Raw genomic sequence first — 17350 nt, forward strand, 5'->3', positions numbered from 1 at the left:
CCCCGAGGTCCCTCTGCACCGTCGCCTGCTGCAGTTTTTCGCCCCGTAAGTAATAGTCCTTCCTACCAAAGTGGACCACCTCACACTTGGGCACTCCACTGGTGATCGACCTCCATGCAGTAAAAGACCCATCCACAACCACTCTCTGCCTTGTGCAGGCAAGCCAGTTCTGGATCCACAAGGCCAAAGCCCCTTGGATACCATGCCCTCTCTCTTTCTCAAGAAGTCTTGCATGGGGGACCTTATCAAACGCCTTGCTGAACTCCATGTGTACCACATCCACCGCTCTTCCTTTGTCAATGTGTTCAGTCACATTTTCAAAGAACTCAACTCGGCTCGTAAGGCACAACCTGCCCTTGACAAAGCAGTGCTGACTATTTCTGATCATTCTAAACTTCTCTAAATGCTCATAAATCTTGCCCCTCAGAATCCTGTCCATCAACTTACCAACCACTGAGGTCAGACTCACTGGTCGTTAATTTCCCGGACTATCCCTGTTCCCTTTCTTGAAGAGACTTCTGGATGAGAACGTGGGATTTAATGGGATTGAGGGTTATGGGTAGGCCTAGTAGGTAGGGATAGTATCAGCGCAAATTGTGGGCTGAAGGGCCTGTTTGTACTGTGGATTTCTGAGTTCTATGTGAAGAGATATTTGAATTACTGGTGACTGACTGAAAGCATGACAAGTCAAGGTTTCAAGTTTTTTTAGACTTTTTTAGCAAAAAAATTTAAAGCAACATTGACAAACTGCTATTTAGTAACCAACTTACTTTTTAAACAACAAAAAAGATCCCCCATATTACTTTAAACGTGACCGAAAATCCCACATATTTGACGCCGTCCTCTTAAGTAGACACTTTTTCTCCCAGACGCAGTCTGGAGTTATTCTCCACTTCCCATGGCCTTTTTCTTTCCTTCCTTCCTTTCCCACCTGCGTGACATCTATTTCTAGAACTGATTTGATTTATTATTGTCACATATATTAGTATACAGTAAAAAGTATTGTTTCTTGCGTGGAATACGGACAAGGCATACCATTCATAGAGAAGGAAAGAAGAGGTTACAAAATGTCGTGTTGCACTCATAGCTAGGGTGTAAAGAAAATCAACTTCATATGAAGTAATTTCATTCAAAAGTCTGATGGCAGCAGAAATGAAGCTGTTCTTAAGTGTGAGGTTTACATGGGAGATTCTTTTCTGCTAACCCCAACTAGACTATTCTTCCAGCCTCCTTTTAACTCCTCTCAAAATCAGCCTAAGGGCGGCACAGCGGTGAGCACTACTGCCTAACAGCACCAGGGACCTGCGTCCAATTTCGGCCTAGGGTAACTGTGTGCAGTTTGCACATTTTCCTCGTGTCTGCGTGGATTTCCTCCTACACTCCAAAGATGTGCAGGTCAGGTAGATTGGCCATGGCAAATTGCCCCTTCATGTCAGGGGGATTAGCAGGGTAAATATGTAGAGTTATGGGTGAAGGGCCTGAGTGGGATTATTGTCGGTGCAGGCTCATTGGGCCAAATGGCCTACGTCTGCACTTTAGGGATTCTGTGATTCTCAGTATGAGCTTCTACAGCATTCTGAGTGCTGAACCATTGGGGCAGCATTTCCTATACTGCAGATAGCTGTCTGTGTTGCCTGCTGCAACATTCCACTGAAGCCAAACATAGAGACATAGTAGATAGGAGCAGGAGGCGGCCATTTGGCCCTTTGAGCTTGCTCCACCATTCATTACGATCATGGTTGATTGTCCAACTCAGTAGCCTAATCCCACTTTTCCCCAGAACCTTTGATCCCATTCGCCCCAAGTGCTATATCTAGCCACCTCTTAAATACGTTCAGTGTTTTGGCATCAACTACTTCCTGTGGTAATGAATTCCACAGGCTCAGCACGCTTTGGGTAAAGAAATGTCGTCTCACCTCTGTTCTAAATGGTCTACCCCGAATGCTCGGGCTGTGACCCCTGGTTCTGGACTCCCCCACCATCGGGAATATAAGAACTAGGAGCAGGAGAAGGCCATCTGGCTCCTTGAACCTGCTCCACCATTTAGTAAGATCATAACTGATCTTTTTGTGGTCTCAGTTCCACTTACCTGCGCGCTCACCATAGCCCTAAATTCCTTCACTGTTCAAAAATTTATGTATCCTTACCTTAAAAACATTCAATGAGGTAGCCTCAAATGCTTCACTGGGCAGGGAATTCATAGATTCACAACACTTTGTGTGAAGAAGTTCCTCCTCAATTCAGTCCCTCTTATTTTGAGGCCATGACTCCTGGTTCTAGTTACACCTGCCAGTGGAAACAACTTCCCTGCTTCTATTTTATCTTTTTGCTTCATAATCTTGTATGTTTCTATAAGATTTCCCCTCGTTCTTCTGAATTTCAATGAGTATAGCGCTAGTCAACTCAGTCTCTCCTTATAGGCCGACCCTATTAACTCCAAAATCAACCGAGTAAATCTCCTCTGCACCCCCCTCCAAGTGTAGGTATATCTTTTCTCAAGTAAGGAGACTAAAACTGTACACACTACTCCAGGTGTGGCTTCACCAGGATCTTATACAGCTGCAACATAACCTTACTGTTTTTTAAACTGCATCTCTAGCAATGAAGGACAAAATTCCATTTGCCTTTATTACCTGCTGCAGCTGCAAACCAACTCCTTGAAATTCATATACAAGGTGCTAAATTGGGGGAAGGCTAATTACAACAATATTAGGCAGGAACTGAAGAGTGTAGATTGGGGGCAGATGTTTGAGGGCAGATGAACATCTGGCATGTGGAAGGCTTGCAAGTGTAAATTGGTAGGGATTCAGGACTGCCACATTCCTATAAGGATGAAGGATAAGTATGGTAAGTTTTGGGAACCTTGGATAATAAATATTGTGAGCCGAGTCAGAGAAAAAGGAAGCATTTGTCAAAGCTAGGAGGCTGGGCAAGTGTGGAATACAAGGAAAGTAGAAAGAAACTTGAGTAAGGAGGGGCTGAAAGGAGTCATGAAAAAGCATTGGCCAGCAGGATTAAGGAAAATCAAAGGCTTTTTATACATGTGTAAAGAGCAAAAGGGTAGCCAGGGAGAGGGTTGGCCCGCTCAACGACAATGGAGGGAATTTATGCGTGAAGCCAGAGGAAATGGGCGAGGTATTAAATGAGTACTTTGCATCAAGAGAAGGACTTGGTGAATGATGAGTCTTGGAAAGGATGTTTAGATTGTTTGTATGTTGAGATCAAAAAGGAGGAGGTACTGGGGTTCTTGAGAAATATTAAGATAGACAAGTCCCCAGGGCCTGATGGGATATACCCCAGAATACTGAGCGGGGCAAGGGAGGAAATTGCTGGGGCCTTGAGAGAAATCTTTCTACCCTCAGTGGCTACAGCAGAGGTCATGATGTGGAAATGCCAGCATTGGGCAGGGGTAAACACAGTAAGAAGTCTCACAACACCAGGTTATAGTCCAACAGGTTTATTTGGTAGCACAAGCCACTAACTTTCGGTGCGCTGCTCCTTCGCCAGGTAAGTGGGGAGTTATGTTCACAAACAGGGCATATAAAGGCACAGACTCCTTTACAAAATAATGGTTGGAACGCGAGTCTTTACAGGTAATTAAGTCTTAAAGGCACACACAATGTGAGTGGAGAGAAGGATAAGCACAGGTTTAAGAGATGTGTATGGTCTCCAGCCAGAACAGTTAGAGAGATTTTGTAAGCCGAGGCAATTCGTGGGAGTTACAGAAAGTGTGACATGAACCCAAGATTCCGGTTGATGCCGTCCTCGTGTGCAGAACTTGGCTATCAGTCTGTGCTCAGCGACTCTGCGCTTGTGTGTCATGGAGAACACTTCCCCGAAAATCAGTGGCCGAATGCCCGTGACCGCTGAAATGTTCCCCAACAGGAAGAGAACACTCTTGCCTGGTGATTGTTGAGTGGTGTTCATTCACCTGTTGTCGTAATGTCTGCATGGTGTCCCCAGTGTACCATATCTCGGGACATTCTTCCCTGCAGCGTATCAGGTAGACAGCATTGGCCGAGTTGCAATTGTATGTACTGTGTACCTGGTGGAAGGTGTTCTTGTGTGAGATGATGGCATCCGATATCAATGATCTGGCACATCTTGCAGAGGTTGCTATGACAGGGTTGTGAGATGTCGTGGTCACTGTTATCCTGAAAGTTGGGCAGTTTGCTGTGGACAGTGGCCTGTATGAGGTTGTGTGGTTGTTTGAAGGCAAGATGTGGGGATGGCCTTGACGAGATGTTTGTCTTGATCAGTGACATGTTGAAGGCTTCAGCTTCAACCTAAAACCTTTTGTCACAATACTACAGACTTCGTACAGCACAGAAACTCAGCACACGTGGAGCAGTTGAACCAGGAGCACTCTTCGTCACAATGGATGTCTCGGCACTTTACACCAGCATCCTCCATGATGATGGCATTGCTGCAACTCAGTACTCAATGCTAACAACTGCCAATCTTCAGATGCAATTTTACAACTCATCTGCTTTATCCTGGACCACAATGTCTTCACATTCAAGAACTAGTTCTTCATCCAGACACAGCCATGGGGACCAAATTCACACCTTAATATGCTGACATCTTCATGCACAGGTTCGAACAAGACTTTCTCAATGCACAGGACCTTCAACCAATGCTGTACGCTAGATACATTGACATTTTCTTCTTTTGGACTCATGGTGAACAATAACTGAAACTATATGAAGACATCAACAAGTTCCATCCCACCATCAGACTCACTGTGGACTACTGTCCGGAATCGGCTGCATTCTTTGTCACGCATCTCCATCAAGGATGGTCACCTCAGCACTTCACTGTACCGCAAGCCCACGGATACCCTCACAATGCTCCATTTCTCCAGATTCCACCCTAAACGTGTTAAAGAAGCTATCCTCTACAGACTAGGCTTCCATATACACAGGATCTGCTCAGATGAGGAGGATCGCAGCAGACACCTCCAGGTGCTGAAAGATGCCCTCATAAGAACAGGATATGGTGCTTGACTCATTGATCGACAGTTCCGATGCGCCACAGTGCAAAAAACAGCACCAACCTCCTCAGACAAACACGGGACATGGCAGACAGAGTACCCTTCGTCGTCAAGTACTTCCCTGGAGCGGAGAAGCTACGACATCTCTGGAGCCTTCAACATGTCATTGAAGATGAACATCACGCCAAGGCCATCCCCACTTCTTGCCTTCAAACAACCGTGCAACCTCAAACAGACCCTTGTCCGCAAACTTCAGGAGAACAATAACCACGACACCACACAACCTTGCCACAGCAGCTAACATAAGGACATAAGAAAAGGAGCAGGAGTAGGCCATCTAGCCCTTTGAGCCTGCCCCGCCATTCAATAAGATCATGGCTGATCTGAAGTGGCTCAGTTCCACTTTCCCACCTTCTCCCCATAACCCTTAATCCCCTTGCCTATCAAAAATCTATCTACCCATGTCTTAAATATATTTAGCGAGGCAGCCTCCACCACTTCAACGGGCAGAGAATTCCAGAGATTCACCACCCTTTGAGTGAAGAAGTTCCTCCTCAATTCCTTTCTAAACTTCTCTCTCTCTCTCTCTCTCTCTCTCTTTTCCCCCCCCCACTTATCTTGAGGCTGTGCCCTGTAGTCCTACTGTCCTTTCTGAGCGGGAAGAGCCTCTCCACCTCTATCCTATCCATCCCATTCATCATCTTGTACATCTCAATGAGATCTCCCCTCATCCTTCTAAACTCTAACGAGTACAAGCCTAGTTTATTCAGCCTCTCCTCATAGCTCAACCCCCTCCAACTACGGTATCAGCCTAGTAAACCTCCTCTGCACTCACTCCAAGGCCAAAATATCCTTGCGTAAGTGCGGCGACCAAAACTGCACACAGTACTCCAGCTGCGGCCTCACCAGTGCCCTGTACAGTTGCAGCAAGACCTCCCTACTTTTATATTCAATCCCCCTCGCTATGAAGGCCAGCATCCCATTCGCCTTCCAGACCACCTGCTGCACCTGCAAGCTGGGTTTTTGCGACTCATGCACAAGGACCCCGAGGTCCCTCTGCACCGTTGCATGCTGCAGTTTTTCGCCATGTAAGTAGTAGTCCTTCCTACCGTTATTCCTACCGAAGTGGACAACTTCACACTTGCCAACATTAAATTCCATTTGCCAGTTCCTGGCCCATTCACCCAGCCTATCTAGATCCCTCTGCAGACTTTCCACACCCTCTGCACAATTTGCCGTTCCACCAATCTTGGTGTCATCAGCAAATTTCGACACCATACACTCGGTTCCCTCCTCCAGATCATCTATATAAATGGTAAATAGCTGAGGCCCCAGCACCGATCCCTGGGGCACTCCACTAGTCACCAACCGCCAATCCGAATAGCACCCATTGACCCCCACTCTCTGCCTCCTATTTGACAGCCAATCCCCTATCCACGCTAACACCCTACCCCCAACTCCATGCCCCCTAACCTTCTGTAACAACCTCTTGTGCAGCACCTTATCAAACGCCTTCTGAAAATCAAGAAACACCACATGTACCGGTTCTCCTCTATCCACCGCACTAGACACATCCTCATAGAATTCCAATAAGTTCGTCATGTCTGACTTCCCCTTAACGAAACCGTGCTGCGTCTGCTGTATCAAACAATTCTCCTCAAGATGCCTCGCTATTTTCTCCTTGATTACGGATTCAAGCATTTTACCTACAACAGATGTTAAACTAACCGGCCTATAATTCCCTGCCTTTTGCCTGCTTCCATCCTTAAACAACGGCGTAACATTAGCCATTTTCCAATCTTCTGGCACTTCCCCGGAATCCAGCGAGGTTTGGAAAATAATCATCAAGGCATCCACTATCACCTCTGCCATTTCTTTCAGAACCCTTGGATGCATTCCATCCGGTCCTGGGGACTTGTCCACAGTCAGTCCCTCTAGTCTGTCTAGCACTGCCTCTCTAGTAACAATAATGTCATTCAGGCCCTCCACTCCTACCATCTTTCCATCGCTATCACCTGGCAAACTATTCACATCCTCCTCCGTGAATACCGAAACAAAAAAGTTATTCAAGGCCTCAGCCATTTCCTCATCCTCCACCACTAAGTCCCCCCTCTCATCCTCTAAGGGTTCAACGTTCACCCTAGCCAGCCTTTTCCTTATATATTTATAAAAACTCTTGCTATCCTGTTTTATATTTAGCGCTAGCCCAGCTTCCTAGTTTATCCTTCCTTTCTTTATCAACTTCTTCGTCATTCTTTGTTGATATTTAAACCTCTAAATATTTAATCTCTGCAAGACATGCCGGATCATCGGCTTGGATGCCATCATCTCACTTGAGAAGTCCATCCACAAGGTACACGGTACGTGCCCTTGCAACTTGGCCAACATTACCTACCTGATAGGCTGCATGAAAGGATGCCCCGAGGCATGGTACATTGGGGAGACCAGGCAGACGCTATGATAATGGATGAATAAACACTGCTTGACAATCACCAGTCAAGAGTGTTCTCCACTAGGTTGATTTCTGAGTTGAGAGGATTGGCTTATGAGGAGAGACTGAGTATTCTGGGGCTATACCCTTTGGAATTCAGAAAAATGACGGGAGATCTTATAGAAACAGATGAGAAGATTATGATGGGAATAGATAGGATAGAAGCAGGGAAGTTGTTTCCACAGGTGGGTGAAACTAGAACTAGGGGGCATAGCCTCAAAAATAAGGGAAGCCAATTTAGGACTGAGTTGAGGAAGAACTTCTTCATACAAAGGGTTGTGAATCTGTGGAATTCCCTGCCCAGTGAGGCAGTTAAGGCTACCTCATTGTTTTTAAGACAAAGATAGGTAACATTTTTGAACAGTAAAGGAATTAAGGGTTATGGTGAGCAGGCAGGTAAGTGGAGCTGAATCCATTAAAAGATCAGCCATGATCTTACTGAATGGTGGAGCAGACTCGAGGGGTTAGATGGCCTACTCCTGCTCCTTGTTCTTATGTTCCTGTTGGAGAACACTTCAGTGGTCACGAGCATTTGGCCTCTGATTTTCGGGTAAGCGTTCTCCAAGGCAGCCTTCACGATGCACGACAACGCACAGTCGCTGAGCAGAGACTGATAGCCAAGTTCCGCACACATGAGGATGGCCTCAAATGGGATCTTGGGTTTATGTCACACCAGCTGTAACTCGCACGACTTGCCTGGGCTTGCAAAATCTCACTAACTATCGTGGCTGGAGACACTGCATATCTCTGAAACGTTTGCTTACCCCCCTCTCCACTCACATTGTCTGTATCTTTAAGACTTGATTACCTGTAAAGACTCTCATTCCAACCATTATTTTGTGAATTGAGTTTGTGTCTTAATATGCCCTGTTTGTGAACAGAACTCTCACTTACCTGATGAAGGAGCAGTGCTCCAAAAGCTAGTTGCTTGTGCTACCAAATAAACCTGTTGGACTTCTTACAGGGAAGGTCCCAGAGGATTGGAGAATAGCCAATATTGTTCCTTTGTTTAAAGAGAATAGCAAGACTAATTCAGGTAATTACAGGTGCGTGAGCCTTACATCGGTGGTAGGGAAATTATTGGAGAGGATTCTTTGAGACAGGATTTATTCCCACTTGGAAATAAGTGGACGTATTAGTGAGAGGCAGCATGGTTTTGTGAAAGGGAGGTTGTGTCTCATGAACTTGATCAAGTTTTTTTGAGGAAGTGATGAAGTTGATTGAGGATAGGTCAGTGGATATTGTCTACATGGATTTCAGTAAGGCCTTTGACAAGGTCGCTTACGGCAGACTGGTGCAGAAAGTGAAGTCGCAATGTGAGCCGGTAAGGTGAATACAGAATTGGCTCAGTCAAAGAAGTTAGAGGATAGCAATTGAAGAGTGCGTTTCTGAATGGAGGGCTGTGACAAGTGGCATTCCTCAGGGATCAGTGCTAGGACCTATGCTGTTTGTAATATATCTAAATGATTTGGAGGAAAATGTAACTGGTTTGATTAGTAAGTTGGCAAGCGACACAAAGGTCGGTGGATTTGCGGATAGCGATGAGGACCATCAGAGGATATAGCAGGATATAGATCAGTTGGAGACTTGGGCGGAGGGATGGCAAATGGAGTTTAATCCAGACAAATGTGAGGTGATGCGTTTAGGAAGGTCTAATATAGATAGGAAACATACAGTAAATGGTAAAATCCTTAAGAGTGTTGATAGGTAAAGGGAGCTGGGTGTACAGCTACACAGGTCACAAAGTGCAGGTGGAGAAGGTAGTCAAGAGGGCATACAGCATGCTTGCCTTCATTGGTTGGGGCATTGAACTTAAAAACTGACAAGTCATGTTGCAGCGTTATAGAACTTTAGTTAGGCCACACTTGGAAAACATTGTTCAATTTTGGTCACCACACTACCAGAAGGATGTGGAGGCTTTGGAGAGGGTACAGAAAAAACTTAACAGGATGTTGCATGGTATGTAGGGCATCAGCTATGAAGAGAGGTTGGAGAAACTTGATTTGAACTCATTGGAGTGACAGGGGTTGAGGGGCAACCTGATAGAAGCCTACAATATTGAGGGGCATGGACAGAGTGGATAGTCAGAAGCTTTTTCCCAGGGTGGAAGAGTCAGTTACTGGGGGGGCCCACTTTTAAGGTGTGAGGGGGAAGGTTTAAAGGAGATGTATGAGGCAGATTTTGTTATTACACAGAGTAGTGGGTGCCTGGAACTTGTTGCCAGGGGAGGTAGTGGAAATGGATACAGTAGTCACTTTTAAGGGGTGTCTTGACAAATACATGAATAGGATACGTAAAGAGGGATATGATCCTGGAAGGGTCGGGGGTTTTAGTTCAGTTGGGCAGTATGGTCAGTGCAGGCTTGGAGGGCCAGTTGCTGTAATTTTCTTTGATCTTTGACACCCAGATCCCTCTGCACAGCAGCATGCTGCAATTTTTTACCATTTAAATAATAGTCCAATTTTCTGTTATTCCTCTCAAAATGGACGACCTGACATTTATCAACATTGTACTTCATCTGCCATACCCTTGCCCCAACACTATCTCCATCCCTTTGTAGTCTTTCAGTATCTTTTGCACACTTTGCCACTGATCTTAGTGTCATCTGCGAATTTTGACACAGTAAGCTGCGTCCCCAACTCCAAATTATCTGTGTAAATAATAAATAATTGCGATCCTAATACTGTCTCTGAGGCACACTACCAATCACTGAACACCAACCAGAAAAACACCCTTTTTTGTTTAATTTTTAAAATTCATTTGTGAGATGTGTGTCACTGGTTCGCCAGCACTTAATGCCCATAAAGACCTTGATAATTGATTTGAAATTTTCCCACTACTGATGTTAGGCTCATTGGTCTATAATTCCCTGTTTTGTCTTAACTCCTTTCTTGAATATTGGAGTGACATTCATCATCCTCCAGTCTGCAGGGACTATTCCAGAGTCTGTAAAATCCTGGAAGATGACCACCAATGCATCCACAATTTCTAGGGCCATTTCCTTAAGTACTGTGGGATGTAGATTATCAAACCCTGGGAATTTATCCACCTTCAATTCCATCAATTTTCCTTGCACCATTTCTCTACTAATATTGATTTCACTCAGTTCTTCCCCCTCACTAAATCTTGCAGTTTCCAACATTTCTGGCATCTGATTTGTCCCCTTTTGTGAAGACAGAACGAAAGTATGTTGTCAAATAGGAGGCAGAGAGTGGGGGTCAATGGGTGCTATTCGGATTGGCGGTTGGTGACTAGTGGGGTGCCCCAGGGGTCAGTGCTGGGGCCTCAGCTATTTACCATTTATATAGATGATCTGGAGGAGGGAAGCGAGTGCAGGGTGTCGAAATTTGCTGATGACACCAAGATTGGGGGAAAGGCAAATTGTGCGGAGGGTGTGGAGAGTCTGCAGAAGGATCTAGATAGGCTGGGCGAATGGGCCAGGAAATGGCAAATGGAATTTAATGTTGGCAAGTGTGAGGTGGTCCACTTTGGTAGGAAGAATGGTAGGAAGGACTATTACTTACGTGGCGAAAAACTGCAGCAGGCGACGGTGCAGAGGGACCTCGGGGTCCTTGTGCATGAGTCGCAAAAACCCAGCTTGCAGGTGCAGCAGGTGGTCAGGAAGGCGAATGGGATGCTGGCCTTCATAGCGAGGGGGATTGAATATAAAAGTAGGGAGGTCTTGCTGCAGCTGTATAGGGCATTGGTGAGGCCGCAGCTGGAGTACTGTGTGCAGTTTTGGGCGCCGCACCTGCGCAAGGATATTTTGGCCCTGGAGGGAGTGCAGAGGAGGTTTACTAGGCTGATACCGGAGTTGAGGGGATTGAGCTATGAGGAGAGGCTGAATAAACTAGGCTTGTACTTGTTAGAGTTTAGAAGAATGAGGGGAGATCTCATTGAGACGTATAAGATGATGAATGGGATGGATAGGATAGAGGTGGAAAGACTCTTCCCGCTCAAAAAAGACAGTAGGACTAAGGGGCACAGCCTCAAGATAAGGGGGAGGCGGTTTAGAACGGAGTTGAGGAGGAACTTCTTCACTCAAAGGGTGGTGAATCTCTGGAATTCTCTGCCCGTTGAAGTGGTGGAGGCTGCCTCGCTAAATATTTTTAAGAAGCGGGTTGATGGGTTCTTGATAAGAGAGGGGATTAAGGGTTATGGGGAGAGGGCGGGAAAGTGGAACTGAGCCACGACAGATCAGCCATGATCTTATTGAATGGCGGGGCAGGCTCGAAGGGCTAGATGGCCTACTACTCCTCCTATTTCTTATGTTCTTATGTATTCAGTTGCTCAGCCATTTCTTTCTCCTCTAATATACATTCCCCTGTCCCTGTCTATAGGGGGCCTACATTTGTTTCACCAACCTCTCTTCATGCATCTACAGAAACTCTTAGTGTCAATCTTTGTTTCCTTTATTAAGATTTAGCACCCTAGTCTCCAAGTCAACTACTTCACTCTCCACCTTGATAAATTTCTATCACATTATGTTCATTCATTCCCAAGGGGTCTCGTGCAACTAGATTGGCAATGACTCCCTTCTCATTACACAGTACCCTGTCTAAGGTGGCCTGCTCTCTAGTTGGTTCCTCCACATGTTGGTCAAGAAAACCATCCTGTATACACTCCAGGAATTCCTACTCTAGGACATTGTGACTAATTTGATTTGCCCATTCTATGTGCAGATTAAAATCACCCATCATTACCGATATTCCTTTATCACATGCATCTCTAATTTTGTGTTTAATGCCATTCCCAACAACACCACTGAAGTTTGGGGGTTTATATATGACACCCACGAATGTTTTTTTGCCCCTTGATATTTCTCAACTTTACTCATACAGACTCCACGTTGTCAGAGATAATATCCTTTCTCACTACTGTGTAAATTTCCACTTTAAACTAACAGTGCCACTCCACCGCCTTTTCCTTTTATGCATGTCCTTCCTAAATATTGAATATCCCGGGACATTCAGTTCCCACCCTTCGTCACCCTGCAGCCATGTCTCTGTAATTCCAATTATATATACTTACGTCTATCAGTGTGATTAGTTCACCCACTTTATTGCAAATGCTCCACGCATTAAGGGACAGAGCCTTTAAGCTTGTCTTTTTAACATTGTTTGTCTCACTCCCAATATTTTTCCCTACAGCCCTGTTTGAACTTTGTCTTTGGTTTCTCTGCCTTTCGTGTTTCTGATAACCTTTTCCACCTTTTGTTCCTGTCCGTGCTCCCTCCTTCCAGGACTGTTTACATAGGTTCCCATCCCCTGACATATTAATTTAATCCTCCCCAACCGCTCGAGCAAACAGTCCCCCGACGCACCTCATCTTCTGATTTGGCATGTTACAGCATTCCAGACTTTTGACGCTTTTCAAAATTAAATGTTGAGGGTTTTACTAGTAACACAACTTTCATTCAAGTTATATTATTGTAAACAGATCTTTTCGGATAAATATTTGTGGTAGCTAACTTTGAGCTGTGGCTCAGGTGGTCGTACATTTGCCACTTATTTAGAAGGATGGTAGTTCAAATCCCACTCCAGAGATTTGAGCATGTGATCTAGATTGATGCTGCAGGGCACCAGAGTGGGAGGGTTGTGGTGGAACTTCTATTTTTTAATGTATGAAACATTAAACTGTGGCCCTGTCTCTGAAGGGGATATAAAAAAGGATGTGGCACTGTTTTGAAGAAGAACAGGACCATTCTCCCTGGTATCCTACATAAGAACATAAGAAATAGGAGCAGGAGTAGGCCATCTGGCCCTTCGAGCCTGCCCCGCCATTCAATAAGATCATGACTGATCTGTTGTGGCTCAGTTCCACTTTCCGGCCCTCTCCCCATAACCCTTAATCCCCTCTCTTATCAAAAACCCATCAACCCGCTTCTTGAAAATATTTAGCGAGGCAGCCTCCACCACTTCAACGGGTAGAGAATTCCAGAGATTCACCACCCTTTGAGTGAAGAAGTTCCTCCTCAACTCTGTTCTAAAACGCCCCCCCTTTATCTTGAGGCTGTGCCCCCTAGTCCTACTGTCTTTTTTGAGTGGGAAGAGTTTCTCCACCTCTATCCTATCCATCCCATTCATCATCTTATACGTCTCAATGAGATCTCCCCTCATTCTTCTAAACTCCAACGAGTACAAGCCTAGTTTATTCAGCCTCTCCTCATAGCTCAACCCCCTCAACTCCGGTATCAGCCTAGTAAACCTCCTCTGCACTCCCTCCAAGGCCAAAATATCTTTGCGCAGGTGATACGTATTTCATCATTCAACCAACATCATTGAAATATGATCGTTTTCAGTTTGTGGGATCTTGTTTGCAAATTGCCAGCTGCATTTCCCACAGTACAGCTGCAACTAAACTTTAGAAATACTTCATAAGCAGGTTGTGGAAGATGTTGCATAAATGCAAGACTTTTAAAAAAGTGTCTGGTTTTGATTTAAATCATTTTAACCTACTTTTGCAGAACCTGAAGCAGTTGAAGAATATGTGGAACAAACTGACGTAGAAGCAAGAGAGGTGAGTGACATTCAAGTCCTAGTTACCAGATTTTACAACAGCGTGAATGAGGGATAAACTAGCTGCTAAAAAAATAGCATAAGCAGTAGAAGCAGGAGTATGCCATTTGATCCCTTGAGCCTGCTCCACAATTCAGTGAGACCGTGGCTGATCTGATTGTTGTCTTATCTCCACTTTACAGTCTCCCCTTCTCTGCCATATTCTTTGACTCCGTTGTTGTTCAAAAATCTACCTAACTCGGCTTTGAATATATTCATTGACTCAGCCTCCACTGCACCCTGACTTCCAAAGATTAATACTCCTTGAGAGAAGAAATTTTTAAATAACAGACCCTGTGAAACTTTGCCCCCATCCTCTTGAATCACCCATGGGGAAACATTCTACACATTTCCTCTTTTAAGCTCTCTTAGAACCAATGGAAAAGATAGCAGTGTAGCTCTGTAAATTAAGGATAACAATCCCATAGTGAGTGGAACATTAGTTTTAAAGATCAAAATATAGAATCAGTTTGGATTGAGACAAGAAATTGCAACGGTAAGAAGCCACTTGTGAGAATAGTTTGTAAGTTCCCTAATCGTAACTATACTGCCGAACAGCGTATACAGGAAGAAATGATTGGGGCTTGTAAAAAAGGTATTACAAAAATCATGAGTGATTTTAATCTATGTACAGATCGGATGAATCATATTGGCAAATGTCACCTGGAAGCTGAACTCCTGGTGTTTTCAGGACATTTCATAGAACAGCACATTTTATAACTAACCAGAGAACTAGAGATCATGCCTGAGTAAGACAAAGATAGTGAGAGTATTGGGACTTTGATTCGAAGTGGGAATTCATCTGGTAAGCCTCGAGTTTAAATTTAGTTAATCAGACCTAGATGTAGTAGTAATTACCTACAAGTAAGTTAAATTATTTAGTTGAACGGGGCCTGCCTGGTTCTGACAGTTATCTGTTGATCACCTGAAAGCTCTTGGTTAAGTTGGTGCTAATTACTGTAGTAGGAAGCTAAATCAGCTGGTGACTCATCAGAGTCTGTATATAAGAGAGGGTTTTTTTAAAGGGAGGAGGTGGAGACAGGCTGAGTACTTCGGAGTTTGATTCAAAACAGGATGTCAGTGCCATAGGGAGAAAGAGGTGCTTCAGGCAAGGTTTATTGCAAGAAGTAAAGTTTGCTGAGTGGATTAATCAGAAATGCTAAGTAACAAGAGAGATTGAGAGCTTGAATGACATGCAAGAGTTCAGCTGACCACGTTCTATGCCACATGAAAAGGTTGCCATTGAGAAACAGGTAAGGTGTGGGTTTTGTTCAATTATCTTTCAATGCTGAGGGGATTTATTAGGTCTTATTAGTAAAGCTCACTAGCATAAATTTTATTGGGAGCAGGAGAGTTTATGAATGTTTGCACAATGTTCACCATCATTTGCGATAACTCATACTGAAGCAGTCCATGTTCAAATGCAACAAGATCTAGGCAATCTCCAGACTTGGGCTGGTAAGTGGCAAATAACATTCGTGCCATACATGCCACCAGCAATAAGAGACACTAACTGCTGGTCTTTTCAAAGGTGTTACCATCACTGAATCCCCCATTGTTGACATCCTTAGAGTTACCATTGACCAAAAACTCAACTGGACTCGCCACATAGTGGCTACAAGAGCAAGACAGAGACTAGGAACGCTGCAGCAAGTAACTCAGCTCCTGATTCCCCAAAGCCTTCCACCATCTACAAGGCACCAAGTCAGGAGTGTGATGGAATACTCCCCACTTGCCTGGATGGGTGCAGCTCCAACAACACTCCAAGCTTGACATCATCCTGGACATAACAGTCAGCTTGAATTGCACCACATCCACACTCTCCACCACTGCTCAGTATTAGCACTGTGTACTGTCTACATGATGCACTGCAGCACTTTCCAAACCCACGACCACTTTCATCTAAAAGGGCAAGGGCAGCAGATACATGGGAACACCACTACCTGCAAGTTACCCTCGAAGCAACCCTCCAAGCAGCTCATCATCCTAACTTGGAAGTATATCGCCATTCCTTTACAGTCACTGGGTCAAACTCCTAGAATTCCCTCCCTAACAGTGGGTCAACCCACTTCAATGATTCAAGAAGGCAGGTCGCCACCACCACCTCAAGGGCAACCAGGGATGGGCAATACATGTGGCCAGCCAGCGATGCCCATGTCTAATGAATGAATAAGAAAAAACTATAAGTTAATTAAGAAACTAATTAACATACATTAATGGCAGGTCAGATTGTGTGTTGCAATTGCAGTACGTAGAAGCTTCTGGATGCCACTGTGGTCCAGGGGAATTACGTCTACAGTAAGTTTCTCCGGCTGCAGAAACTTTGGCGAAGAGTGTATGAGCTGAAGGTTGAGCTGCAGAAGCTGACTCAATTGGTGGTTTTGGGAGAAGGAAGAGGATGTTACCTGGATGCTTTGTACCAGGAGGTCACACCCCATGGATCAGTGCCTTCTGATTTGGTTGGTGGTCAGGGGCAGGAGGGTAGAAACGTAGAAAAACTACAGCACAAATAGGCCCTTTGGCCCACAAATTGCGCTGGACACGTCCCTACCTACTAGGCTTACCTATAACCCTCTATCTTACTACATTCCATCTACTTATCCAAATGTCTCTTAAAAGACCCTATTGAATCCGCCTCCGCCAACACCACTGCTGGCAGCTGATTCCACACACCCACCACCCTCTGAGTGAAAAACTTACCCCTGACATCTCCCCTGTACCTACTCCCCAGCACCCTAAACGTGTGTCCTCTTGTGGCAACCATTTCAGCCCTGGGAAAATGCCTCTGAGAATCCATTCGATCAATACCTCTCAACATTTTATACACCTCCATCAGGTCACCCCTCATCCTTTGTCTCTCCAAGGAGAAAAGACCGTGCTCTCACATCCTGTCCTCAAGGTATGCCACCCAATCCAGGCAATATCCTTGTAAATCTCCTCTGCACCTTTCTGTGGCTTCCACATTGTTTCTGTAATGAAGCGACCAGAACTGAGCACAATAATAGACTGATCAGTTCTAATTCATGGGTGTGACCATGAATCAGACAGCCAAGGGACCCAGAGAGCAGGAGTACAGAAGCCTCAATCTCTACATTTGTTGAACAGATTTGAGATTCTGCTTGTTTGGATGTGAGAGGGTGCTCCAGGATGGATGAGCTAACTGACTATGGCATTGTGGTACAGGAAGCCATTCAGAATGGGTGGGGTGGGGGAACAAATGGCAGAAGGGGATAGTGTAGTGGGGATTTACACAGATTTCTGTTCTCGTCCAGAAGGACTCGATAGGCCAAATGTCCTAATTCTGCTCCT

At 45.0% G+C, this 17350-nt stretch overlaps 1 protein-coding gene across 2 annotated transcripts in view; it reads left to right on the forward strand.

The window, feature by feature from the left end:
• caprin1b (cell cycle associated protein 1b) overlaps positions 1-17350 on the forward strand; it is a 237663-nt gene that overhangs the window by 82653 nt on the left and 137660 nt on the right. For both annotated transcript variants that reach the window (XM_080189836.1, XM_080189837.1), the window contains exon 7: positions 13951-14003. In XM_080189836.1, the coding sequence (XP_080045962.1) occupies positions 13951-14003 (53 nt within the window). The remainder of the gene's footprint in view (positions 1-13950; positions 14004-17350) is intronic.

The sequence above is a fragment of the Carcharhinus amblyrhynchos genome, chromosome 6, assembly GCF_965287045.1.
Source record: "Carcharhinus amblyrhynchos chromosome 6, sCarAmb.v2.hapA, whole genome shotgun sequence".
Lineage (NCBI taxonomy): Eukaryota > Metazoa > Chordata > Chondrichthyes > Carcharhiniformes > Carcharhinidae > Carcharhinus > Carcharhinus amblyrhynchos.